The sequence below is a fragment of the Aspergillus fijiensis genome, assembly GCF_003184825.1.
Source record: "Aspergillus fijiensis CBS 313.89 unplaced genomic scaffold BO72scaffold_16, whole genome shotgun sequence".
NCBI lineage: Eukaryota > Fungi > Ascomycota > Eurotiomycetes > Eurotiales > Aspergillaceae > Aspergillus > Aspergillus fijiensis.
The window spans coordinates 488,307-512,791 of NW_024468992.1; the positions used below are offsets into that span (position 1 = coordinate 488,307).

Genomic DNA, 24,485 nt, shown 5'->3' on the forward strand with positions numbered 1-24,485 from the left:
TGGACCGCTTCTTCCACCCTTCACATTCTTGCTAATACTTTTTTTACTTATGTTTCTCCTTGTGCCTTGAGGTTGATCCGGGGCTCTCGATCTAGCCCCGTTGATCCTTTTCAACGTCTCATCTCTTCTCCCACTCTTCCTCTGTTCCATCTGTGAAAGGTGTACCGAGAGGAAAGAAGGAAGAAGGAAAAACCGGGACAGGCATGATCCGAACTTCACCTATGACTTATGAGTCATGAAGCTCCCAAAATAAGATGATGAACCCCATGGGGAAGAAAATCGGAGAGGGTTAGACCAACATGTAGGGATTAGAAAGAGACGGGGGGACTGGGAAGTCAGGAACCTGGCGCAATCGGCGTTTCGAGTTTTGGTTCGCTGCTTTGCGTTTGTTGATTACCATCTTCGTCATCTACATCCAGATGAATGTGTCTCGCCTGCTGCAACGGTGCCTTTCCATGCTCTCAGTTCTTACTCCCAAGATATCCTTTTTTTTCTATTGTAAAGCAGAAGGAACAAGAGAACGAGGAAAACAAAAAGGAATCACTTCAAAATTCATACAAGTGTAATTCAGTAGCATTGTTTGCCGCACTGCCTTTATAACCATTGGAGTGTGGATGCATGTATGATTGGACAAACTTTTGAATTTCCAATGAGGCCAAAAAAACTCAATGGCGTCTATGGACATGGTAGAGTATATGTGTATGTATAAATGGTCATGATCAACATCAGATTATTCATGGGTAGAGCGTTAGTAGGTAAGTTCGGACTTTGGGCCTCACACCCTAATTGTCTTTTCCCCCATTGAGGAAGGGGATGCAAAAAAGAGCAGAGCGGAATCAATCGATCAATCAATCCATCTATTTCGCCGCCTCCTCCCACTGCACACCGGCCCACTCCTCACGATAGCCCACGACCCCGACCTCCTTCGGTCCACAATCCCGGCCACACACGGCCAGCATGATCGTGCCCCATTCCATCCCGGCGTCCCCGAGACCGACGCCCTCCCGGCCGTCCTCGAGCACACTAATGGCGTGCGGGACGAGCTGGAACTCGAACACGCGCTCGCTGCCGCAGTACTCGCAGCGCGGAATGCGGCTGGAGACGGACGGGCCCTGGCCCCCCGTCGTCGTCGTGGTGGCGATGTGCGCGTTGGCGGGCTTGTGCGCGAGGACCTCGTGCAGGCGCTTGCCGATGGCGTCCGTGTGCGAGTAGAGCAAGGGGTTGCCGCGGAACTGGTACCGGAGGATCTGCTCCGGGTTGTGGCCCAGCCGGGTGGAGAAGCGCATGAAGGCCTTGTCCAGTTCGGACTCGAAGGCGTCCTTGAGGTCGGCGCCCCCGCTGCTGCCGGCCTCCTCGCTGTTGTCGATCGTTACGTTGTCTGGGATCGTGGGCGTCGAGGGCCGCGAGAGGGTCTCGTACTCGGCATCGAGGTAGAACCGCGGGTACGGGGCGGGGAAGTCGGATTCGGCGGGCCACGGGGTGACGGGGCCGGAGGTCTCCTCGGGGGGTGTGATGGTCTTGAATGATGCGGCGGGCGGTGGGGGTGGGGAGGAGACGCGGACTTTGTCGGCGAAGGAGTCGGAGAGAGTGTTGGCGGTCGTCGATGCTGGGGTGGAGGGTTTGGCGACTAGACCTGGAGATGGGGCGGGTGCGGCGAACGGGTTGCTGTTGGTGTTGTTGCTGCCGCTGGAGAATGGGTTGCTACTTGCACCAGCTCCGCCGGAGGAGAAAGGGTTGGAGTTGGCGGAGACACTGCCTATCAGGGAGGAGGATCCGAATAGACTTGCGCCGAGATCCGGTCTGGGAGCCTCGTTCTTCGTCTTCTCCTCTTCCTTGGGGGCTTCGGTTGGGATCTCCTCCACTTCTTTCTGTTCTTGCGCGGATCGGGGCTGTTCGCTCTTCAGCTTGCGGGTAGCGCGCAGAGCTCTGATACTGCCGGGTTTGCGGTTGCAGGGTTTTCTGGGACAGGCGAAGATGTACAGACGTCGCTCGTCGTCGGGGAAGTCGTCGGGGAGATCGCCGTGCAGTTCGAGGAGGAGGAGCATGGGCGAGTTGCAGACTTTGCATTTGGCGAATTCGCCCGGAGGCGGGGTAGCGTCGTCAAGCCAGGTCTGGGGCAATGAAACTCGTCAGTGAACTTCTTCTTGTAGATGAGTTTATGTGAAACGGTGGCATAGGAGATGTACCGGAGTTCCACCAAGGTGACTGATTGAGTCTTCTAGAATCTCGTCTGCTGCGTAACCCAAGAGCACGCCGGTCTCGGTGAAGTCCCCCTCATCGTCGAAAGATGAGTCGCTGTCATAGGGGTCCATGATCGGTGGGTCAAGCCGGTCAAATCCAACAATATCTGATTGGAGTGATATGTGCGGGCGTAAAGAGTACGTGCAATTGGCTTCGAGCACAATGCAATAGAACGAGTGTCCTGTACGAGGCAAATGAGCGATGCGATGATTTTTGGGCAGCTGGGAAAAAAAAGCCGGTAGAAAAGCGATAAGCGATAGAGGCCCGGCCCCAGGAACCTTAGCCTAGTCGGGATTAGCGCCTGCGATATGGCTCGATGCATCACCGACGGAGTAACTACTACACTTCCTCTTTTCTCTCAATCCGTCTTTCTGTCAATCTCTGATGTCGCTCATCACTTCTGTTTGCGTATCATATCCTGTTGAGTCTGTCTGTGTCTGTTACTGAGAAGAAAAGTGATACCTCTGTCTGCCCTGGAAGCGTCACAATATCATCATCGAGGGAATTGGTCCCTTGTGTAAGCACGGAACCCATCTCTACTCTAATCCATTTGGGAAACCTGCTATCATGGATCCCCATCCTAAGCGTCCATCATTTGTTTACCTCCTATATACTCAGCTTATATACTATCTGTTCATTCTATGCGTCATTCCTGGCAGCAATGCCGCTAAACAGCAACCCTTGAGCTCGTTCGGAGAGATAGCTCCCAAGAAAGTCGCGGTCATCGGTAACTACTACCATACTCCATTGCAATCCAAGCTTTGATGACTGACATTCTAGACAGGAGCTGGAGCTGCAGGATCATCAACTGCATATTCTCTCCGCAAGTACGCTGATGCCCAACATGTCCCCGTCAACATCACTGTTTTCGAGCGCTCTTCGTATGTTGGAGGCCGCTCCACCACGGTCAATGTCTTCGACCACCCGGCCTACCCGATGGAACTCGGGGCCTCGATCTTTGTCAGCGTCAACTACAATCTGGTGAATGCATCCAGAGACCTGGGCCTGAACGCCCGGAGCGCCAGCTATGAGCGACCCCGCGAGACCGACGACACCATCGGCATCTGGGACGGGGACCAGATGGTGTTCGTGTTCAAAGACACCTCTGGCTGGTGGAACCTTGCCAAATTGCTTTGGCGATATGGATTGGCACCAGTCAACGCCTACCGACTGATGAAGTCGACCGTCAACAAGTTCCTGCAACTCTACGACGGACCCATGTTCCCGTTCCGGTCCCTCACCCAAGCCACCGAGGCCGTTGGGCTCCTGAACACCGTCGCCGTGCCCGGGTTGGAGTTCCTGCGACTCAACCGCATCTCCGATCTCTTCTCCCGCGAGATCGTCCAAGCCAGCACGCGCGTCAACTACGGACAGAACCTAGGCCTCATCCACGGCCTCGAGACGATGGTCTGCCTCGCCACCGACGGCGCCATGGCCATTGAAGGCGGCAACTGGCAGATCTTCGACGGCATGCTCAAGGCCGCCGGGGCCGACGTGCGCGTGAATCACACCGTCACATCCATCAACTGGGACGCCCAGAACCCGCAACACCGTCCCACTAGCCTCACATTCAAGGCCAGCAGCACCTCTTCTTCAGCTCAGACCGAAGGAGAAGAATTCGATGAAATCGTCATCGCCGCCCCTTTCCAGTTCACCGACATCACCACCACCCCACCCCTCCAGAGCCACCCCGACGATGTCCCCTTCGTAAAACTACACGTAACTCTCTTCTCCTCCCCGCACCGCCTCTCGCCAGCCCACTTCAACCTCCCCGGCCCCAACACGCCCGAAACCATCCTCACCACCCTCCCCCATGACCTCGACCCTACCGTAGGCAAAGCCGAAAAGGGCGTCGGCCCCGCCGACTTCTGGAGCATCAGTACCCTCCGCACCGTGGTTCCTCCTCCTTCGGAATCCGAAGACGACCAACCACAGCGGCCACAAGAGCACTACGTCTACAAGATCTTCTCCCCCGAACGCCCTACCGCCACCTTCCTCCGCTCGATTCTCGGGCTCGCGAATTCCCCAGTAACTGCCACCGCCTCGTCCATCGAAGACCTCCCAAGCAAGGACATCAGTTGGTTCCATGAAAAGGTCTGGCGGCCTTATCCGTTCGTCTATCCGCGAGTGACCTTCGAGGAAATCGCGCTGGCGCCCCACGTATGGTATACCGGGGGCATTGAGAATTTCATCTCGACAATGGAGACGAGTGCGTTGATGGGGAAGAATGTGGCGGCTTTGATGGTGAAGGAGTGGGAGGAACAGAGGGAGAAGGCCGAGGCGGCGATGGGATCAATGGGATTCAGCCAATTTGAAGATGGGAAGGTTGAGCTGTGAGGTGTAGACATGACTTGAAGTATTGGTCAAAAGAAAGAGCACAGATTGGCGGATGGCATGAGAAGGACCCCCAAGGCACTAACTTATTGGAACTACGTATAAACGACCCGATAGAGCGCTACTGCCACTGCTACGACATGAAAACACATGTGTGAAGTCGAACTTCATGAATTATTAACTCTGAGTCATCTGATACTGATACTAAACTCAGTCAAGGCGGTTAAAGCCTTTGATTTCCAACCACGAACTTTTCCGGTCCTGTTGAAGAAAGTGTTGAAGAAAGCATCCTGGTGCTTATTTTTTTTTCTCTCAAATCATTCACACATGCTCATGCATATCCATGTCCCATGACCCGCGTAAGGTTGAAAAAGCAGTCCTGTATAAAACCCCTGTATAAAACGACACACCGGCTAGATGTTGAACTCGAAAACCAAAACAAAATCATAAAAAGAAGATGTGGTATCATATTGTTGAAGGCTACCCCGGAGCAGTGATCACACTTAGACGGGGAGGGGGAAGGTGCTGGCCCACTGGGCAATCTCCTTGCGGAGCTCGAGGATCTCGGGGACGGTCTCGGAAGCAACCTTGGCCTTGAAGTCCTTGAGCTTGTTGGCACCCTGGGGCAGCTCGCTCTGGACCTGCTTGCAGATGTTGATGGACTGGTCAATGTAGCGAGCAATGCGCTTGAAGTCATCCTCGGACATGCCACGGGTGGTCATAGCGGGGGCACCAATGCGGATACCGCAGGGGGTGAGAGCGGACTTGTCACCGGGGATGGAGTTCTTGTTGCAGGCAATGTTGATCTGCTCAAGGACAGCCTCAACACGGGCACCGTCGAGGCTCTTGGGGCGGAGATCGACGAGAACCATGTGGCTGTCGGTACCGTCAGAGACGAGCTTGTGGCCCAGAGCCTTGAACTCATTCTCAAGGGCCTTGGCGTTCTTGATGACCTGCTCCTGGTAGAGCTTGAACTCAGGGGAAGCAGCCTGCTTGAGGGCAACGGCAAGGGCAGTGATGGTGTGGTTGTGGGGACCACCCTGGTGACCAGGGAAGACGGAGAAGTTGATGGGACCCTCAAGGTCGTACATGATGTCCTTGCCGGTCTTGGCGTCGTGGCTGCGGACACCCTTGCGGAAGAAGATCATGGCACCACGGGGACCACGGAGGGACTTGTGGGTAGTGGTAGTGACGACATCGGCGTACTCGAAGGGAGAAGGGATAACACCGGCGGCGATCAGACCGGAGATGTGAGCCATGTCGACAACGAGGTAGGCGCCAACCTTGTCGGCGATCTTGCGCATACGCTCGTAGTCAATGAGACGGCAGTAAGCGGAGGTACCAGCGACCAGGATCTTGGGGCGGTAGAGCTCGGCGTTGGCCTCAAGGGTATCGTAGTCAATGATACCAGTCTCAAGGTTGACACGGTAGGGGAAAGTCTCGAAGTAGGTGGAGACAGCAGAGATCCTGCAGGATAGACGTTAGCAGCTGACCCAGATCGACAAGGAAAAGCTTGAAAAGAGCTTAGAACAGCTTTAGAGACGTACTTGCGGGCAGGAGTCTGGTAACCGTGACTCAAGTGACCACCGTGGGGGAGGTCGAGACCCATGAGGCGGTCGTGGGGGCGCATGAGAGCCTGGTAGACCTGGAGGTTGGCAGGGCTTCCACTGAGGCACTGCACGTTGACACCCCACTTCTCGGAGTCGAGGTTGAAGGCCTTGAGGGCACGAGCCTGGCAAGTAAGCTCGATGGCATCGATGTGCTGGTTACCACCATAGTAACGGGCACCGGGATAACCCTCAGAGTACTTGTTGGACATGGGAGAGCCAAGGGCATTGAAGACGGCGTGGGAGGTGAAGTTCTCTGAAGCAATCAGGACAATGGATTCACGCTGACGCTGGATTTCTTTCTCCTATAGACTTTCATGTTAGAATTGTTCTTAATCCTTGGTTATTGAAGAGGAATTGGAAGGCTAGACATACCATGATCTGAGCGATCTCAGGATCGGACTCGACGAGAGACTTCTCCATTTGCTGCACCGATGAGTCAGTCAACTGCTTTGGTTCTTTCGCAGGAGCATGGGAAGTACTTACGTCCCGGTGGGACTGGGGGAGGGCGTAGGTGGCCATTGTGTGTAATGTGAAGATGGAGGAGGGGATGGGAAGGAGAATAGAGGAAAGAAAAAAGATGGGATGAGGAGGGAAAGAAAGAAAGAGAAAGGAAGATTGAAGGAGAGGGAAGGGGGAGGTAGAAGAAGAAGTAGGAAGATCTGGCGGGGTGGGGGGAAGAAGATGCGGCGGACTGGGTCGGGAAGGGAAAAAAGTTGCCTCAGGACGGAGGTCACAGACCAATCTTTCCTTTCCTCCTTTCCTCCTTTGAGCCCCGCAGTCCGAACTGAACGGGAGGCAAAAGAAAAAATAATTCCCACTAAGAAAAATCCGGAGGCGGTCGCAAGTCCGGGAACGACATCGGAGCCGTGCTTGAGAAAACCCGCCGACTCCTCCGTGGGTTACGGAGTGTTTGTTCTATGCTGTTAGTCGCCGCTATTATTCATCGCCTGCCTCAATCCTTTCTCTGTCAAAAGTCAATCATGTAGCTTGCACATCGTTTTCCTTTGATTGGTGCTCTAATACGACATTCCGAATAAATAAATTGTCTAGATTCAAACCAAACCGCCCAACCGCCAAACCGCCAGAAAAATTGGTTGCTAGTAAAACCACGGTCTGACTCACCGTCGCAAAGTATCCACTGGAGCTTGCTCGCCGAGCAAGCAAGCGGCACCAGCAATTCAATCCCCGATGGATACTAATCGGACCAGTTTACGTATATGTAGTGCATTATTTCCGACTATACGAAAGCCGGAGCTGGATTCCAGGTCACGCAAGCAAGCCTTACAAGTAGAGATAATATTCACCAAAATTTAGAAGCTTCATCAACTGTTTTTCTGGGTTTACGCAGACGTCCGTTCCCCGCAAAGCCCCAAAAAGAAACTGCAACTCACCCCTTCGCCTGCCATCAGGTCAATGATGACTCCGAAAGTCCTTCCTTGCAGATCGATTCCACCTGATGTATCTGCAGGTTTCATCCCAATGCAGAATGAGGACCGTGGAGGCCAGAGGCGGGGTTGTCAAGCATAATGAACAGCACTTCCCACCTGCAGGATTGATTGAGAGTAGCTTTTGAAGAGCAGCTTTTGAAGAGCAGCTTTTGAAGAGCAGCTTTTTTAAGAGCAGCTTTTTTAAGAGCAGCTTTTTTAAGAGCAGCTTTTTTAAGAGCAGCTTTTTTTGAGAGCAGCTTCTGTGAATCATTGTTCAGCCACTAGCATGCTGCTAGCATGCTGCTAGCATGGCAAACGTAGGTGGTGAAGGTCAGAACGGCCATGGTGGTAAGTACTATTCAAGTATCTGCAGTTCTCGAACAGCTGCAGTGGCAACTTATTGCCTTGTATTGCTGTGGCTTCAGGTAGAGTACGCGGGCCTCTTCATAGCGCAGCGACCTTCAATCAACAACAGTCTGAGTCAATTGACCGTGTCAACAGCCAGGGGTTCGATGATCAGGCTACATTGCAGTGTGCTGGGCCACTAAAACCAGCATCTGTGGAATACCCAACCCAACAATCGACATGATTCACTTGGATGATCCAGCGTGCCCAAGTATGCATGCTTGATACTAGTCGCCTGCGAGAAGAAGCGTCCTGCGCCCATGGTGATGACCGAAATCATGGCAGACCATATTTTCTATCCCTCAGAGCCCTCAAGGTTCAGTGATTCTTGACTTTCCCGCACTCCGAGGACTGGCTCTCCGGCCAAAATCAGAGATGACTGATTTGAGCTTTGCGATACGGTCCTCGAGCTCCTGGATCTCCACCTCCTGCTCTGCAACAGAGCGGTCGACATCTGGCAAATTCTCCACCACTGTCTGCGCTTTCTGGATTCGAATCTTGATCGAGCTGACTTCGGTCGGGAGATCTTTGATGTCGAGCGGTGGGGGCGCATTCGATCCCAAGGCTGCAAGTTCGGCCGAGGCGGAAACCGGTCCAGGTCCTGCGGATGGAACAGTCACCAGCACTCCAGGGTGGCCGTGGCTTTCATTCCCAGGCTGTGAGTGAGACTGGCTAGGAGCACTTGTGGGTTGTCCGACCGGGCCCGAGCCTCCACTGTTGACTTCGGCGGCCCTGACACCATTCCCAGCCGTCCCGGGGGATGCAAGCAGGCGAAGCAGAAGACCGTGCAATGGCGGAATGATATCAAAAGTCTGCGGGGGCGGGAATGGAACCGCTTGAGGTGTAATGGGGGTGTCCTTCACGATGGGGGTTTCGGGCGCGGAGGGTGGTGGTTTCGCTGCGGGTGTGAAGGCCGTGGGGGATCTGGACGCCATTATCGGAAGAGGGAGGACACCGGGACGGCGAAAGTCGGCTTAGTGTATTCTTGCGTTGCAGTATGAAAGACTGACAGCAGCAGGAGTGGGAACTGAGCAAGAGACGAAATATGGGGCCCCTTATTTCGGGTTGCTGGGTAATTGTTTAGGGAAGAGCCGGAACGTGGAGGTAAGTTTGTTGTTGCGGGCGGACAAGACCGGCAGGAGAAAGAAGTGCGGGCAGTGAGCAAAGCTGAGCAGTGAGCAGTGAGCAGTGAGCAGTTGGCGGTTAGCAGAGGAAGTGACGTCGGGAAGAAAACAACCCCAAAGCGTCACCGGGAAGAAAAAGCCCAAGCCTGGAAAAGAGCCCCTCCCCCTCAATCCATCATCCCAACCCAGTTGTTTTCACCGGGCCAGCCTTTTTACTCCGATCTCTCCACCTACTCTTCTTCCTCTTTCGTTCTTTCTTTTTCTTTTTTTTCTTGATTCTCTTTCCCCTCCTTGCTTCAATTCCTCTTCCTATTATCCCTTCCCAATTATTCAAATTCAAGTAAGTATACGGTATGTCTTTTTCCCATTCCCCAATCACGATGCTTGGAACTATACGTCGCTACTATACCTACCCTTCCTTTGCCCTGCCGTTGAATTCGCTGACCAGCCAATTTCCATTCAGCACAACTTCACCATGGTTAAGGTTGATCAGAAGGTCGCTTTGAGTAAGTCATTCCCCTTGACCACTCTATACTAAATCCATTCGACTAACACTTCTGCTCAGTCGTCATCGATGGCTGGGGTGTCGCCGGCCCCGACTCCCGCAAGGACGGTGATGCCATCCTCGCCGCAGAGACCCCCTTCATGTCCGGCTTCGCCGAGGCCGACTCCAAGACTGCCCAGGGTTACACCGAACTCGATGCCTCGTCCCTCGCCGTCGGATTGCCCGAGGGTCTCATGGGCAACAGTGAGGTTGGCCACTTGAACATTGGTGCTGGTCGTGTCGTCTGGCAGGACAGCGTCCGCATCGACCAGACTCTGAAGAAGGGTGAGCTCAACAAGATCGACAACGTCGTCGCCTCCTTCAAGCGGGCTAAGGAGGGCAACGGCCGTCTGCACCTGTTGGGTCTGGTCTCCGACGGTGGTGTCCACTCCAACATCACTCACCTGGTCGGTCTGCTGAAGGTTGCTAAGGAGATGGAGATCCCCCAAGTCTTCATCCACTTCTTCGGTGATGGACGTGATACTGATCCCAAGAGTGCCGCCAAGTACATGCAGCAATTGCTTGACCAGACTAAGGAAATTGGCGTCGGTGAGATCGCTACCGTCGTTGGCCGCTACTGGGCCATGGACCGCGACAAGCGCTGGGACCGTGTCGAGATCGCCATGAAGGGTATCGTCACCGGAGAGGGTGAAGACAGCGAGGATCCCGTCAAGACGATCAACGAGCGCTATGAGAAGAAGGAGACCGACGAGTTCCTCAAGCCTATCATTGTCGGCGGCAAAGACAGACGTGTCCAAGGTATGTTTTCACTTCCTTTCGGGGCGTGGATGAATAGGCGTACTGACGGATAATGTTCGACAGACAACGACACCCTGTTCTTCTTCAACTACCGCTCTGACCGTGTTCGTGAGATCACCCAGCTGTTGGGTGACTACGACCGCTCCCCCAAGGCCGACTTCCCCTACCCCAAGGACATCCACATCACCACCATGACCCAGTATAAGACCGATTACACCTTCCCCGTTGCTTTCCCCCCTCAGCACATGGGTAATGTGCTGGCTGAGTGGCTCAGCAAGAAGGACCTCAAGCAATGCCACGTTGCCGAGACCGAGAAGTATGCCCACGTCACTTTCTTCTTCAACGGTGGTATCGAGAAGCAGTTCGACGGTGAGGTGCGCGACATGATTCCCTCGCCTAAGGTTGCCACCTACGACCTGGACCCCAAGATGAGCGCCAAGGAGGTTGGTGAGAAGATGGCCGAGCGTCTTGGTGAGGGCAACTTCGAGTTCGTCATGAACAACTTCGCTCCCCCCGACATGGTCGGCCACACCGGTGTCTATGAAGCTGCCATCGAGGGTGTTTCTGCGACCGACAAGGCTATTGGTGTCATTTACGAGGCCTGCAAGAAGAACAACTACATTCTGTTCATCACTGCTGACCATGGGTGAGTCGTTATCGTAATTCTGATTGATACGACCCGCTAACAATTCCCTCCAGAAACGCCGAGGAGATGCTCAACGAGAAGGGCACCCCTAAGACCTCCCACACCACCAACAAGGTTCCTTTCATCATGGCCAACGCTCCCGAGGGTTGGAGCCTCAAGAAGGAGGATGGTGTCCTCGGTGACGTCGCCCCCACTATCCTGGCTGCCTTGGGCGTTGAGCAGCCTGAGGAGATGTCCGGACGCAGTCTTTTGGTTAAGGCATAGATTTAGTGTATAGAGTATATTTCAGGTTCTAGATACGGCGATTTATGAAGCGATGAATCTTAATGGAGCGCCCGAAGGGCATCAAGTGAATTGTAGAGCGTGATTGGTTACACACATGGAACAACTAGGATATTGAATTGGTAGCTCCCTGGAACCCGGTAATATTACTTTAAGCGATATGATGGTTCTTTCTGTCCCTTTTAGGGACAGTATCACCGGTGATCGATTGAGGAAGAGGCAAGAAACCACAAAACTGAATCATTGCAAGGGTATCTAAAACCACATACTTTTTCCATCAACCAGTAAAGTAGGCTGGCTAAGGTCCCACACTGGAAATCTCACCAATCGTCTCTCTACATCGTCGTCCGAGTTGAATGCAACTGTGTTGCTGAGATATCACCCCGCGCATTATCGCCGACAATGCGAGTGCATTCAGGTCCGTCGTTCTGATGCACCCGTCCCTGCCATGCTTCGAAGGTGTGGGGGGCCGTTCATCGTTCTTCTAGAGCTAACCCAGTATACCATCCTTCACCACTCAAGCAGAAGCAGCGGCGGCTTGTTGCTGGACCTGAGTCTGGAACTGAACGATCTGTAGAATCCATCAGAATCAGTTGTCCCATCTTCGGATTCCAATCAAGTCAAGCTTACCTCGGTACGCTTCTTGTCCGCCTTGTCCTGGTTCTCCTGGATTTGTCCCTCGATCCGCTTACTGTAGCTCAACCATTAGACCTCTTTTTTAGTACTTGTGCGGGATATGGTGGGTGGCATACATCTCCTTCTCAATGAACTCCAACCGTCCATTGACAGCCATCACCGCCTCAGTCTTGTCCTGCTTCAACAGCACGGGACCGATCAGCTTATAGATGTTGGACTCGTCATCGAGCGAGTCGAATTCCTTCTGTACACCCAAGTTCTCCTGTTGCTGAGATTCGAGCTTTTGGCGCGCATCGACAAGACCGTCGAGCTCTGGCAGTGAATTCTCGTTAGCAAATGAGCTTCCCTGCACATATGACGCGATTGCGCTGCGCTGGATGGACAGCCCACGGGCGGAGATTCAAAAAGAGTACCCACCAGTCTGCAATTGCTGGAACTCATCCGAGAGTGCCTGCATTTTCTTCTGAGCGTCCGCCATTTTTGTGATATGTTGTTATATAGGGTTCTATAGGACTATTGAGAAGGAGGGGGGAAAGTTAACCAACAGAATAGGCTGTGACCAGGTGCGGGCGGGCAGCAGCAGCGGCGGCGGCTCGGAGGGGCAAAAACGGCCAGGCGGAGCGGCAGAAAACCAGAGACGGTAAACAACCCAGTGGGGGGAACGAGGACGGGTTCAACTTGTTGCCATCTCAACTTAACCTACCTCTCTCTCTCTCTATCTCTCAATCTCATTCAGTTTCTTCTACAATTCGTTCCCCCCAGGAATATCTTCAGCATAATAAATTACTTGGGATCTTGCGCGACTTCAACCTTGTGATCCAGTCGCAACACTTTGTTGCTACGCTGATCTCATACCTAATCACCTAGCACCAAGCAACCAATCAACCCAGCCACTCCTCGGTCTCGGTCTAGGTACTGTCATTCTCCCCGCCTTTCGCCCTCCTCCGTTCCCTGTCCGTGTGTCCCTGGCATCCTCCCTCCACCACCCCTTCAAAGCATCATTACGTAGCCGGGAGAAAAAAAAAACAAAAAAACAAACTACCTTGTCAGCCCGCGCGCTTGCTTTCTTCTTCTCACCTCTTTGTTCATTCAAGCACAGCCATGAGCAACACCGACTTCCTCGGCCGGGCAATTGACACCGTCAAAAAGGCCATCGAGAACGACAATGAGGGCGAATACGAGAAGGCCTACCAGCTCTACTACTCCGCCCTGGAGCTATTCATGCTGGCCTTGAAATGGGAGAAGAACCCCCGCTCCAAGGAGATGATCCGCGCAAAGACCGGCGAATACATGGATCGCGCCGAGAAGCTCAAGAACCACCTCGCCTCGCAGGAGGGGCGGAAGAAGCCGAGTGCTGTCGGCGCGAATGGGAAGGTCGCGCAAGGGAGTGGGAAGGGAGGGTATGTTTTCTTGCCACAAGAAGAAGAAGAGGCTCTCGTTCCATGCTTTTTCTTCTTCATCGGGAATCATTCTGGATCGGCTGGATACTGACAATTGACTGTTTCACTTTGTAACAGGAAAGAAGATGATGATGGTGAGGATGCCGATGCGAAGAAGTTACGGTCCGCTCTGGCGGGAGCGATTCTGTCGGATAAACCGAACGTCAAGTGGGAGGATGTTGCAGGTCTGGAGAGCGCGAAGGAGGCCTTGAAGGAGGCGGTCATCTTGCCGATCAAGTTCCCGCATCTGTTCACGGGGAAGAGACAACCGTGGAAGGGTATCTTGCTGTATGGGCCGCCCGGTACGGGTAAATCGTATCTTGCCAAGGCCGTCGCGACGGAGGCGAACAGTACCTTCTTCAGTGTCAGTAGCAGTGACTTGGTGTCCAAGTGGATGGGTGAGAGTGAAAGGTATGGATGCTTGCTCGTGTTTGTGAGACTAGACAGAATTTTGGGGCGCTAATGGTTTCCCTTTCACAGGCTCGTGAAGCAGCTGTTCAACATGGCCCGAGAAAATAAGCCCGCTATCATCTTCATTGACGAGGTCGATGCCCTCTGCGGCCCCCGTGGAGAAGGAGAGTCTGAGGCGTCCCGGCGTATCAAGACCGAGTTGCTCGTGCAGATGGACGGTGTCGGAAAGGACTCCAGGGGCGTCCTCATCCTCGGTGCGACCAATATCCCGTGGCAGTTGGATGCTGCCATTCGTCGCCGCTTCCAACGGAGAGTCCACATCAGTCTCCCAGATATCAACGCCCGCATGAAGATGTTTATGTTGGCCGTCGGCTCCACGCCGTGTGAGATGACGCAAGCCGATTATCGGACCTTGGCTGAGATGAGCGAGGGCTACTCGGGCAGTGATATCAGCATTGCGGTACAGGATGCGCTAATGCAGCCCATTCGGAAGATTCAGACCGCGACGCACTACAAGAAGGTAAATATCCCCCCTTTCTTCCTAGTTCCTAGCCGACTAACCACGATTAGGTCATCGTCGACGGTGCGGAGAAGCTCACGCCTTGCTCACCTGGCGATCAGGGCGCCATCGAGATGACATGGACAAGCGTGGACGCAGAGAAGCTCTTGGAGCCACCACTAATCCTCAAAGACTTCATCAAGGCTGTCCGCAACTCCAGACCAACCGTCAGCCAGGAGGATCTGCAAAGAAACTCCGAATGGACGCAAGAATTCGGCAGTGAGGGTGCCTGAGCCTTTGTATTCTCGTCCATTCAGAACCACCCTACCCCTCTCCTTTAAACCATCCGATCCTGATATAGAGTCAAACTTAAAGGGACCTAATCTTTTTTTCCGTTGGTTTTTGCACTGAAACGCCGATCTGATTCTCTGATTTTCACTACTAACCGAGTTGGATGAACGAAAGGAATGACCTATGCTTGTGTTTCCATTTGCTTCTATATATACACTTTTTTTTGCCTCTTGTGCTGCCGTTTTCCTGCCTCTTGCGCTAATGTTTCTCTGCAAACCCTTCTCACCATGACCTCGGTGTTAGGAGCTTTTTTTCCTCTGTTGATTTTCTTCTGATTCGAATATGTGGCAAGGCGAGGCGTTACTTGATGCTGTTACTTCGAGTTAAAACACTACTTCTATTTACCACTCACCTGGGTTGCCCTCGAAGCATACCTCACAGATGTCACCTTTGTTATTGGTACAATTTCATGAAAGCATTACTATTAGCATCTTGTGTTGATGAATCCGGTCTTCGAACCTTGGCATTCAAACAACCGATTGAGCGAAACCCATATCCAGGTTATAAAAAACTCAATGCAGATGTGTGTGCATTCATTCGGCTGGGGGGTTCATGTTCTAAGACGCACCAACAGCTCGGTACAGTCTAAGAATGTAAGGGGTGTAGTTCCGTGTACTGTACTCAGTCGAAATCAATCAGGCTATTCAAACAAAGTCATCCATCCATCCATCCTATGGCAAAGAACAGAACAAGAAAAGAGGCCAGAAAAGCACGAAAGTAACGAAAACGCCACATGAGACCACACAACAGGCTCATGATCTCAAAAGCGCAGAAAGCACACAAACACGTCGGGGAATCTTCTTATCATCAAAGGTGCCGAAATTTCCGGGCGGAGGGGGCGGAAAAGCAAAAGTGAAAATATATGACAGACCGCTCTTGACTGGATGTTGAGTTTGAACCAAGTCACATACAAAACAGCGCAAGTGCGAGTGAGGGAATGGAGAGAAACTAAAACAGAATAAAGCATCTATGCAAAAGGTTGTTGCCAAAAGGTGGCAGAGCTGATAGGCTGGCTCCGTCCACGACGACGGGGCTTGAACTTGAAAACTTTTTCGTCAGTATTTGTTCGAAGACTCTCTTCGCTTCATGACTTCGTTCTTGGCCCTTTTCAACCCTTCGCCGATCTTCTTGGTTTTCTTCCAGTCCTGGCTCATTCGTCGCATGCGGACGATGGCTTTGACCATGGAGATGGCGGTCTTGAGTTTCGCTTGGGGAGTCCGGAGGGGGGTGCGGTCTCTGGGTTTGACGCCCATGTCGGAGATCATGCGCAGGTCGGCTTCGTTGCTGCATTGGTGTGAAACGATAGAGAGTCAGTTATCTTGTGGCGTGGTCTGATTCGTGAGATGAAAGGGAGGATGTATACGTACCATGCAACCCGGACGCGCTCGCCCAGCTCCATCAATCCCTTACTCCAAGCCAGATCGCGACGGAATTTCTCCTCTCGCTTTAGACGAGCACGGAGCCAGATGATCTCCTTGCCGAGACCCAGAATTTCCTTTTCGTGTCGGGTCTTGCTGTCGGTCCTGGTTCCCAGCTTCTCCACAAGCTGGTCGTAACGATCTTGCAGAGCCTCGAGTTCCTTGAGAGACATTTCGGCTCTACGCGCGCAGAACGACCGCTCATCGCGGATTCGGCGCATTTGGGACTTGAGCTCGTTGAGACGGGCATCCCGCTCCGATACCTTGAGGGCGAGCTCTTCGGCCTCGAGGGTGGATGATTTGAGTAGTTCATGGAGGTCACGTTGGTCTTCTTCTCTCATGGCAGCTCGCTCCAGGTCGCGGTTCTTCTGCTTCACTTCCTTGAGTGCTCGGTGTGCTTCGGACAGTTGCTTCCGCATGCTGCGGAGTTCATCATGGAGCTTGTTTGAGGGTGACGATGATGGTGATCGGGTTTCGAATTTATTCATCAAGGATTCATGCAGTTCCCTCTCGAGCTCGGAAATTCGTGCCTTGTAGGCCCGCACGGACGATTTCTGCTCAGCTTCCCGCTGGAGAAGCACTTTCTCACGTTTCCGTGCTTCGTCTAAGCCATGCCGGAGCATCGAAAGGTCCGCGTGTGCAGTTGAATGCTCAAGCTCAGGCTCAGTATGCGGGTGCTCATGAAGGAGTGTTTCGAGTTCTTGGATACGTCTCTCGAGACGTTGTATCTTACTTTTGGCGAGAGCGAGTTCACGTTCCCTGCCCCCGGAAGTTGTGTGTAGCTTATCCTGGAGCTGGTCGATTTCTGCCGAAAGACGGTTCTCTTCCAGCGTAGCACGCTCAATCTCAGTGCTAAGCTGTTTCTCCAGTGTTTCCTTCGCCTCAAGAAGGGATGACTTGTCTTCTTTAAGGCGCTTGAGCTCGGCTTCGAGACGCAGAGTCGACTTGCGCAGGTCAACCTTCTCTTTGTCGAAACGTGTCGTGTCGTCAACCTGATTTTGAACCTGGTCAAGCTGGCTTTGGAGCTCATCGCGTTCAGCTTCAATCTCGCTAAAAGAAGTCCGTAAGTCGTGCAATTCCACGTGGGCATTCGCAAGCTGATCCCGAAGTCTTTGCTTTTCTGTTAACAGCTTTTGCACCTGACTGTCCTGCTCCAAGGATCCTTTCTGTGTACGACCCTTAGCGAATTCCTGTTCTTCTTCCAGGTTTGCTTGCAGGACCACAATCTCATCCTCCAATGCTTGGATTTTCTCTTGGAGAGTCGTCTCTGCGCGTCGTACAAGTCTCAATTCCTCTCTGGTGGACAAGAGTTCGTTCCTCTGTTCGTCAATTATCTCTCGCTTTGATGTCAGGTCGTCGTTCAATTCCTTGACCTGTCGACTCAGGACAGCCTCCGAGTTAAAATGTCGCGTCTTTTCGCTGTCAATGACTTCTTGCAACTTCATCTCTTTTCCAGACAGAGTATGCTCCACTTGTTCGAGCTTCTCAATCGTGCGCTTAAAGCCAGCCGCCTGGTCCTCAGCCCTGTCCTTCTGGAGCTGCAGGGTGCGCCTTGCGCTCTCCCATCTGTCCTGCTCAAGCGCAAATTGTCCTTCTTTGTCCTCAATCTCATGATGCAGGGCTTCGATTTCTTCTTGCTGCCTCTCCACTTCGTCCTTGTATTGAGTACGAATAATGTTGGCTTGGTCCAGTGCACGATGTCTCTCGTCCTCGACCGCTTGCTGTAGCTCTCGAATCTTGTTTTGTGCGTTGGCCAAGTCATGTTGTAGACTACCGGATTCATCCGTCAAAGCGCTGTGTCGGGTTTGTAGCAGTTCTTTCTCATCAGCCTTGCGCTGGATTTCGTCCAGTGCATCCTGCAATTGAGCTGCCAACTTATCACGTTCTTGCCGAGAAAGGTCACGTTCCCGTCTTGCCTGCGCGATATCATTGTGGAATTTGCGCTCCTTGTCATCAAAGCTCCGCTGGCCTTCCCGATACTGCTCTTCGAGACGATTCTCGTTCCGGGCCTTGTTGTCGAGTTCTCTCTTGAGAGTGCTGTTCTCCTGCTGTAGGCTCCGCCATTCTTCCTCAAGCTTGTTCGCCTTCTCTTCGAGCTGACGGGTTAGTCCACTCGTGCTGATAGACTTGTTTGCCATTTCATCATGCAATTCCTGGAGGTCTTGTTGGGCTTGTTCCTTCTCCTTGACGGCCTCTAGTCCGGCGTCTCTCGCTTCCCTCGCTTCTAGCTTAGCTTGGCTTAGCGAATCCTGCAGCTCTTCTATTTGCTCTTTCGCACGTTGAAGTTCTGCTTCCAGCTCGGAGAGGGCATCGCGCTCCTTGCCATCCCTATCCTTCAATTCTTCTATCTCCTCGTCACGTTCGTCGATCGTCCGATCCTTCTGCCTTAGCGATGCTTCCAGATCCTCGATTTCATCTCGGAGTTTCTCCATTTCCCGTGATTGGTTGTCCTTTTCGTCTCGTAGCTCCTCTTGGAGCTCTCTGATTTGGTTGTCCCTCGCTTCCACCTCCTCTCTCATCAAATCCATCTCGCGCTGTATTGTGTCGTCCGATTGCCGCATCCGTGACTTCTCCTTCAGCTCTTGGAATTCAATGCGGTAGGATTCTAATTCGCGCTCGGCTTGTTGGAGGCTCTTCTTGTATCGTGCAATATCGCGTTGCATCGTCAATTTCGAAACCTTGAGTTCGGTATTTTCCTTTAACGCTGCTTGATTGTGCGAGGGGCCCGCCTTCTGCAGTTGTTCTTGTAGAAAGTGAATCTTCAGTTTCAATCCAAAATTGTCTTTCTCGAGTTGATCGATCATCTAAGATAGTCAGAAAAAGCTCCGTCAAGCGGGAGAGCGAAAGTCTTCTCAAGATGCAGCAAGGTTACCTTTTCCTGTTCCCGTAAGGACATCATATTCTGCTGCCCGTCCATGCCTCCTTCCCTGGACAAAGCCGGGAGCGGTGTACTCTGCATGCTACTGTCCTGAGGCATTGGGGTCCGCTGCTCATCCGTCGCGTCCTCCTCGTCAATATCCGTCATCTCCATCGACGGCAACCCAGGGGTGTTGACCGCGCTCAACGAGCTTGTTCGCGTATAGCCTGGCGTCTTGGACCCATGCCTTCGCGTCGTCGACACGTTCTTCAGGAAATTGTTCTTCGTCGCGCTTCTCATCAGGGGGGTAAACTCCCCCTTCGGAATGGCCGTGTTTGGAAGTCCGTGTCTACTGTTCAACGCGCTTCGGCTCGCCTTTGGGCCGGACCCCGCTCGCGGCGTGCTGAGCTTGAAGCCCGCGGGCGAGCGTCTCGCGTTCTCAGCACCTCCGAACCCTTTGAGCACATCGTTGTCCTTGGATGGCGTATGGAATGAATTCTCGACCGAGTCGAGTGCCGTTAGATTGGGTCGGCCCACGCTGCGGTAGCCGTTGGTGAGGTAGGTCGCGTTTCCATCCACTTCGGTGCGCGGCGTATCGATGTAGGGCCACGGCATTGTCGTTCGGTTGGGCGGCGAGGAAACACGCGATTGCTGCACAAACTAGTCGGCTAAGGTAAGACTGAAGTGAGTGCCATTAAAAAACGACCATCCCCGACGGCCGAGCTATCATTCAGGACGCCAAAAACACGCGACAAGGGTTCTCGTGGAAGGGAAGGGGAAAAAGTGGTGGGGAGCAACTGAAGATTGCGACTATGCGATAATACGGGACGGGAGCTTGCAATGGACGTGTTTTGGGCGGTGAAGACTGGACGGATACTGTATTGTTGACATCTAGCCCAATCGAGCTTAGTGTCAACGCTCTCGAGTCTCCGGGCCGGGGAATTTGCCGCTGCTTTTTTGTCCCGCCCAGGTATGAAGTCATGTCCTGCCCGTAATTTATTTCTCTCACTGCTCATTTTCAGCTCATTTCCCAATCACTCACAACAACCCAATAGTCCACAAAGAAAGCCGCGGCAAGTCGGCTGGGAACCGGTTCTCACCATGGCGCCAATGTCGCAGGAGGATCTTGAGTGGTTCAAGTCCACCTTTCGCCCCATTCCCAAGCCAGAGATTCCGGACGATGCCGTTGATTATGCGCTATATCACATCCCTTCTAGCCCCGCCCCCGCTACGCTCGACGAGGTTGCAGAAACGCGAGCGCGACTGGTCGAGGTGCAAAATACTGCTGCGGAACTGATAAAGGATCTGTTGAAGGATTATATCTGGCAGCGCGAAAGTTTTCGGCTGGAGATCACCAAGGATAACGGTATGCGATGCCCCTCCATCCAGGCCTGATGCGCCCTGGTACTGATTCCATTGCAGGGGTAACATCTTTGCATGGGCGCACCAATTTTGGAGACTCCATCGAAGATGAATGGGTTATTGTGTATCTGTTGCGCGAATTGACCAAGAAGCACAAGGATATATGGGCCAGAGTTGTAGATGGTGACGGACAATTCCTCCTCGTGGAGGCCGCTGCCACATTGCCTGCGTGGCTGGAGCCGGAGGTCGCTGAGAACAGGGTTTGTCACTGTCCTGTCGAATTTATCATACCCATCTGGCTTTACTAATACCTGTATCATTCCCAGGTATGGATCAACAAAGGTGAACTCGTTATCATCAAGCCGAAAAACGATAAGAAGGACAGAGTCACAGAGAAATTGTCGTTTGCAGATGCGAGGAAGATCATAATGGAGGAACCCGCGCGACTCATGCGCTCGACCATGATACAAGAGGAAGCATTTTATCGTCTCCGCAATTACCCTCAACAAATCAACGAGAACCTCCACTCCGCATTGGTCACCATTCCCCGCAAGGTCGCTTTCCTGCTACATCAGAAACCAGCCTACATATCCGCGGCCGTGGAGGCCTTTTATCTCAGAGACCCGATCGCATTACGGCCCTTGCGTTCGAAGAACATCAGCAGCTTCATCTTCAAGCCGGAGGGCTTCGTTACGGTCAGCGTGCGCTTCACCCGGGTCGGTTACGCACAGCTTAAAAGTCAAGACTTCCCCATCCCCAAGTCCTGGGCTGAGAAGTTGCCGGCGAAGGAAGATCAAACAGCCTACGGACGGGCAGAAATAGGCATGAAGCTGGCGTGCGGGTTCGAAATGCTGCTCAATGACCCTCAGAATCAGGATAAAGCCACAGTGAGAGAAATGAACCTTATTTTGGAAGATCTGGATACTGGAGATGAACAATTACCGACAGATGAAGAGATAAAAACCTGGGATCGACAGGAAGATGACGAGAAGTGGCTAGATATCAGCTTTGAGGATTTAGACCAGGAACTGAAAGGCAAGGGAAAGGGCAACGACGACAAATCGCGTGCACCGGGTGCTTTTGGTGACTCCAATGCACAAGAGAACTTGCAGCGCATCGTGGCACAGTTTGAAAAATTCCTCAATGACGACTCAGCTGGCTTTGAAGGAGCGGAATTTATCGATGACTTCAGCTCGGACGAAGACGATGAAGATGATGAAGATGAGCTGAGCGATGAGGGCGAAGACAAAGAAGCCTCATTCAATGAGGAGGAGTTTTCAAGAATGATGGCGGAAATGATGGGAATGCCGTCTGGGTCAGGCCACGGTCAGAGGGGCGTATTTGGGCACCCACCGCTCAACAGAGTGCAAGAGCTCGACAATGATTTCGAAGACGACACCGAGCAGATCAAGGAATTATCAAGACAGATGGAAGCGGAACTTCGAGGTACCGGAATTCTTGACCTAAACCGCCGGTCTAAGGCAGCTCAAGATCAGCGGAAACTTGGGGAGGGCAAATCGGGCGAGGAAGAAGAGGATGAGATGCCAGATCTAGATGAGGGCGATTCTGATATCAACCTTGCAAAGAATCTGCTTGAGAGTCTCCATGGTCAGGCTGGTGTTGCCGGGCCGGCAGGAAACATGCTCTCCATGATGGGTCTCAAAATGCCGAAGGATGACCGCCATCACTGATTACTCGAAGCCACCAGCTTCGAGTGTTTCTCATTGGTGAACACTAGTGAGCGAAATTCGTCTTCACGTCTATAAGTAGACATCTGCACCAAGGCTCCCACTTTGCGCAAGGGCAGGTAACCGCAGAACGGCAGTCCTGCGTCCGGAGATAGCTGCAAGCCGAGCAGGCCTACGCGAATACTAGTGAGTTTCGTGGTAACTGGCCATCGGAGGTGATTCCTCCATGTGTCAATGCATGGAAGTCAAAGCACGACAACCGAGGGAATGGCTTAATTCCTCGTTGATGTTTATGCTCGTCTGACCATGAACTAAAGGATCATAGAACAATTTGCCTCCAAAAGTATATAGACACGAGGTTGGTCATGATGTGCAAATATATCAGCACGCTGACGAGGATGAAGCTTCTCACATATATATCGGTAAATGTCGTGATGCCTGATTGATTGACAGCGTCAAATCATAACATACTCGAATTGACGAGCTTCAAGTCTCATAATGGTGTAATGCACTTCAAGATGCTTATTTATTTATAGATCATCCCATCCATGCTCAGCTCTTGAGTGAATCACCCGACAGCGAGGGACAAACAGAGTTACGGATAAACCCGCCCCGAATCCGCTTCTCAGCAGTATCACGTGGGATAATAATGTCTTATCGGCTTGGGTGTCGTCAGCCCCGTTTCCCCCCCTCTTTCTTCCCCTCTCTCCGACCCCTCTTTGGCCTTTAACGGACTCAATTCCCGGGCGGATCTGAGGTCGTGAGCTGTGCTCTACGGGCTCTCTGGCTTTTTCTATCGTTGACCGATTTTCAACCACGGCCGCCTCGATAGTCGTTGAACATCCTAACCCATAGACCCATTAACTCAGTTCAACATCAAGTAGCCGTGTATCCCATCAGGCCGGACGGAAGTGACAGCCGTACTCGTCACGATCTTCAAATTCCCAAGAAACCGAAAGAGCCACAGCCAGGTGGATTCAGCGGCGAGATCAAACAGGAGTAAACGAACCTAGCCATTCTTAACGCAACCCCAACGAGAGCCCAGATACAAGACAAGCCGAAGAGAAAGATGGCCACGCCGGCCCACTGCTACTATTGCTTCGAGAGCCTCGCAGCCTCCTATCAACGCAAGGAACCCATCGACCTGGCCTCCGTCGAGGAACTCTGGGCCCGCCACGAACAGTTCAAGAAACTCTCCGCGCTGCAGGCCACCGAAGAGGAGACGGACTATCCGCTCAGCGTAGATGACGACGACGACGACGACGAACCCGCAGGTGGTGGGCGTGGTGGTGGCGGTCACCGGAAGATCAAGCTGCCCAGCGTGCACCGGCTGCAGTCCAGCCCCAGCACCACGACGACTCGGCGCTCATCGCTCAACTCCTCGCACTCCACACTGACCACATCCACCACGCTGACCACCCCGGGGTCCTCCTCGCTCTCTGACGCCGCCAGCGGACGCTCCCGTCGCGAGGAGCCGCCCGAGCCCCAAGAGTACCCGCTCTTCGTAACCTGGAACACCCTCTCGCGCCACGGCCACAAGTCTCTCCGCGGGTGTATCGGAACCTTCGAGGCTCAGGAGTTGTCCGAGGGCCTGAGAGACTACGCTCTTACCTCGTAAGGGAACCCCACAAAAAGAAATCTCGCCACAGGGAAACTGGAAACACTGACAGACAAAAACCCCGTTGATAGTGCATTCGAAGACACCCGCTTCGCCCCCATCCCTTCCACCCTCCTCCCCTCCCTCTCCTGCTCCCTAACCCTCCTAGGCACCTTCGAACCCTGCACCAACGCCCTCGACTGGATCCTCGGCCTCCACGGCCTCCGCATCTCCTTCATCCACCGCGGCCGTCGCTACGGTGCCACCTACCTCCCCGACGTCGCCGTCGAACAAGGCTGGACCAAGGAGGAGACCGTTAAGAGCCTGATGCAGAAAGCCGGGTGGGACGACAACAACAGCAGCAGCAGCAACGGCAGTGTCGCAAGGCGGTTTCTTCGGGCTGGCTCGAGTAATCATCATAGTAGTAACACCAGTAGTGGCGGGACGTCTTCGGTCAAGCCGCCATGGGATCAGGTCTCGGATTTTAGGGCGGTCAAGTATCAGGGGCTGAAGGCGAGTTGTACATATGCCGAGTGGCAGGAGTGGCGGCGGTGGGTTCTGGGGTTGGGGGATGGGAGTGAGAAGTTGTTGGTTGGGTGATTTTGATCCACCCCGGGGCCCCTTCATGAATAGACTTCCTTTTGTCTGAGATGTTTGGGGTCGAATCTCTAATGATGATGATAATGATGATCTAATGGTGTGGTTTCATTGTGAGTGAAGGGGATGGTGCGTTTCATTTTTGGGTAAGGCGGGGGGCGTGTTCGTGTTTCTTCTTTTTTTTCTGGATAGGATTAAGACATAAACTTCATTTTTTTCCAGAGCTCAACGAACCAGCTGCCGCCGGGGAGAATAGTT

At 53.0% G+C, this 24,485-nt stretch overlaps 10 protein-coding genes across 10 annotated transcripts; 6 read left to right on the top strand and 4 right to left on the bottom strand.

Moving 5' to 3' along the window:
* Positions 1–574: 574 nt before the first annotated feature.
* Positions 575–2,454, bottom strand: BO72DRAFT_526706 (small subunit rRNA maturation protein TSR4). Its single transcript, XM_040950055.1, has 2 exons — positions 2,187–2,454; positions 575–2,111 (listed from the first exon to the last, which is right to left on the bottom strand). The coding sequence occupies exons 1-2, from the start codon at positions 2,310–2,312 to the stop codon at positions 858–860; spliced, it is 1,380 nt and encodes a 459-aa protein (XP_040802739.1). The 5' UTR covers positions 2,313–2,454; the 3' UTR covers positions 575–857.
* A 143-nt stretch (positions 2,455–2,597) lies between these two features.
* On the top strand, positions 2,598–4,828 carry BO72DRAFT_69923 (putative prenylcysteine lyase). Its single transcript, XM_040950626.1, has 2 exons — positions 2,598–2,968; positions 3,026–4,828. The coding sequence occupies exons 1-2, from the start codon at positions 2,809–2,811 to the stop codon at positions 4,576–4,578; spliced, it is 1,713 nt and encodes a 570-aa protein (XP_040802740.1). The 5' UTR covers positions 2,598–2,808; the 3' UTR covers positions 4,579–4,828.
* Positions 4,645–6,812, bottom strand: BO72DRAFT_446948 (glycine hydroxymethyltransferase SHM2). Its single transcript, XM_040944416.1, has 4 exons — positions 6,669–6,812; positions 6,558–6,608; positions 6,123–6,487; positions 4,645–6,042 (listed from the first exon to the last, which is right to left on the bottom strand). The coding sequence occupies exons 1-4, from the start codon at positions 6,702–6,704 to the stop codon at positions 5,079–5,081; spliced, it is 1,416 nt and encodes a 471-aa protein (XP_040802741.1). The 5' UTR covers positions 6,705–6,812; the 3' UTR covers positions 4,645–5,078.
* A 1,516-nt stretch (positions 6,813–8,328) lies between these two features.
* Positions 8,329–8,952, bottom strand: BO72DRAFT_374862 (RNA polymerase II mediator complex middle subunit MED9; the record flags this gene model as incomplete). Its single annotated transcript, XM_040941152.1, has 1 exon — positions 8,329–8,952. The coding sequence occupies one exon, from the start codon at positions 8,950–8,952 to the stop codon at positions 8,329–8,331; it is 624 nt and encodes a 207-aa protein (XP_040802742.1).
* A 664-nt stretch (positions 8,953–9,616) lies between these two features.
* On the top strand, positions 9,617–11,354 carry BO72DRAFT_375032 (2,3-bisphosphoglycerate-independent phosphoglycerate mutase; the record flags this gene model as incomplete). The annotated part of the gene is made up of 4 exons (XM_040941165.1): positions 9,617–9,647; positions 9,707–10,444; positions 10,508–11,090; positions 11,144–11,354. 4 exons carry the CDS (start codon positions 9,617–9,619, stop codon positions 11,352–11,354), a joined length of 1,563 nt encoding a protein of 520 aa, XP_040802743.1.
* A 633-nt stretch (positions 11,355–11,987) lies between these two features.
* Positions 11,988–12,486, bottom strand: BO72DRAFT_375024 (tubulin-binding prefolding complex subunit YKE2; the record flags this gene model as incomplete). The annotated part of the gene is made up of 3 exons (XM_040941164.1): positions 11,988–12,063; positions 12,125–12,320; positions 12,426–12,486. 3 exons carry the CDS (start codon positions 12,484–12,486, stop codon positions 11,988–11,990), a joined length of 333 nt encoding a protein of 110 aa, XP_040802744.1.
* Positions 12,487–13,109: 623 nt separating this feature from the next.
* BO72DRAFT_495049 (AAA family ATPase VPS4) lies at positions 13,110–14,650 on the top strand (the record flags this gene model as incomplete). The annotated part of the gene is made up of 4 exons (XM_040948517.1): positions 13,110–13,408; positions 13,526–13,858; positions 13,928–14,378; positions 14,429–14,650. The coding sequence occupies 4 exons, from the start codon at positions 13,110–13,112 to the stop codon at positions 14,648–14,650; spliced, it is 1,305 nt and encodes a 434-aa protein (XP_040802745.1).
* Positions 14,651–15,620: 970 nt separating this feature from the next.
* BO72DRAFT_70068 (uncharacterized protein) lies at positions 15,621–16,099 on the top strand. The gene has a single exon (XM_040950627.1). The coding sequence runs from the start codon at positions 15,795–15,797 to the stop codon at positions 16,041–16,043; it is 249 nt and encodes an 82-aa protein (XP_040802746.1). The 5' UTR covers positions 15,621–15,794; the 3' UTR covers positions 16,044–16,099.
* A 3,985-nt stretch (positions 16,100–20,084) lies between these two features.
* Positions 20,085–22,036, top strand: BO72DRAFT_457772 (putative regulatory factor Sgt1; the record flags this gene model as incomplete). The annotated part of the gene is made up of 3 exons (XM_040946348.1): positions 20,085–20,349; positions 20,406–20,605; positions 20,672–22,036. 3 exons carry the CDS (start codon positions 20,085–20,087, stop codon positions 22,034–22,036), a joined length of 1,830 nt encoding a protein of 609 aa, XP_040802747.1.
* A 1,066-nt stretch (positions 22,037–23,102) lies between these two features.
* Positions 23,103–24,230, top strand: BO72DRAFT_495052 (AMMECR1 domain-containing protein; the record flags this gene model as incomplete). The annotated part of the gene is made up of 2 exons (XM_040948518.1): positions 23,103–23,647; positions 23,723–24,230. The coding sequence occupies 2 exons, from the start codon at positions 23,103–23,105 to the stop codon at positions 24,228–24,230; spliced, it is 1,053 nt and encodes a 350-aa protein (XP_040802748.1).
* Between the last annotated feature and the right edge of the window lie 255 nt (positions 24,231–24,485).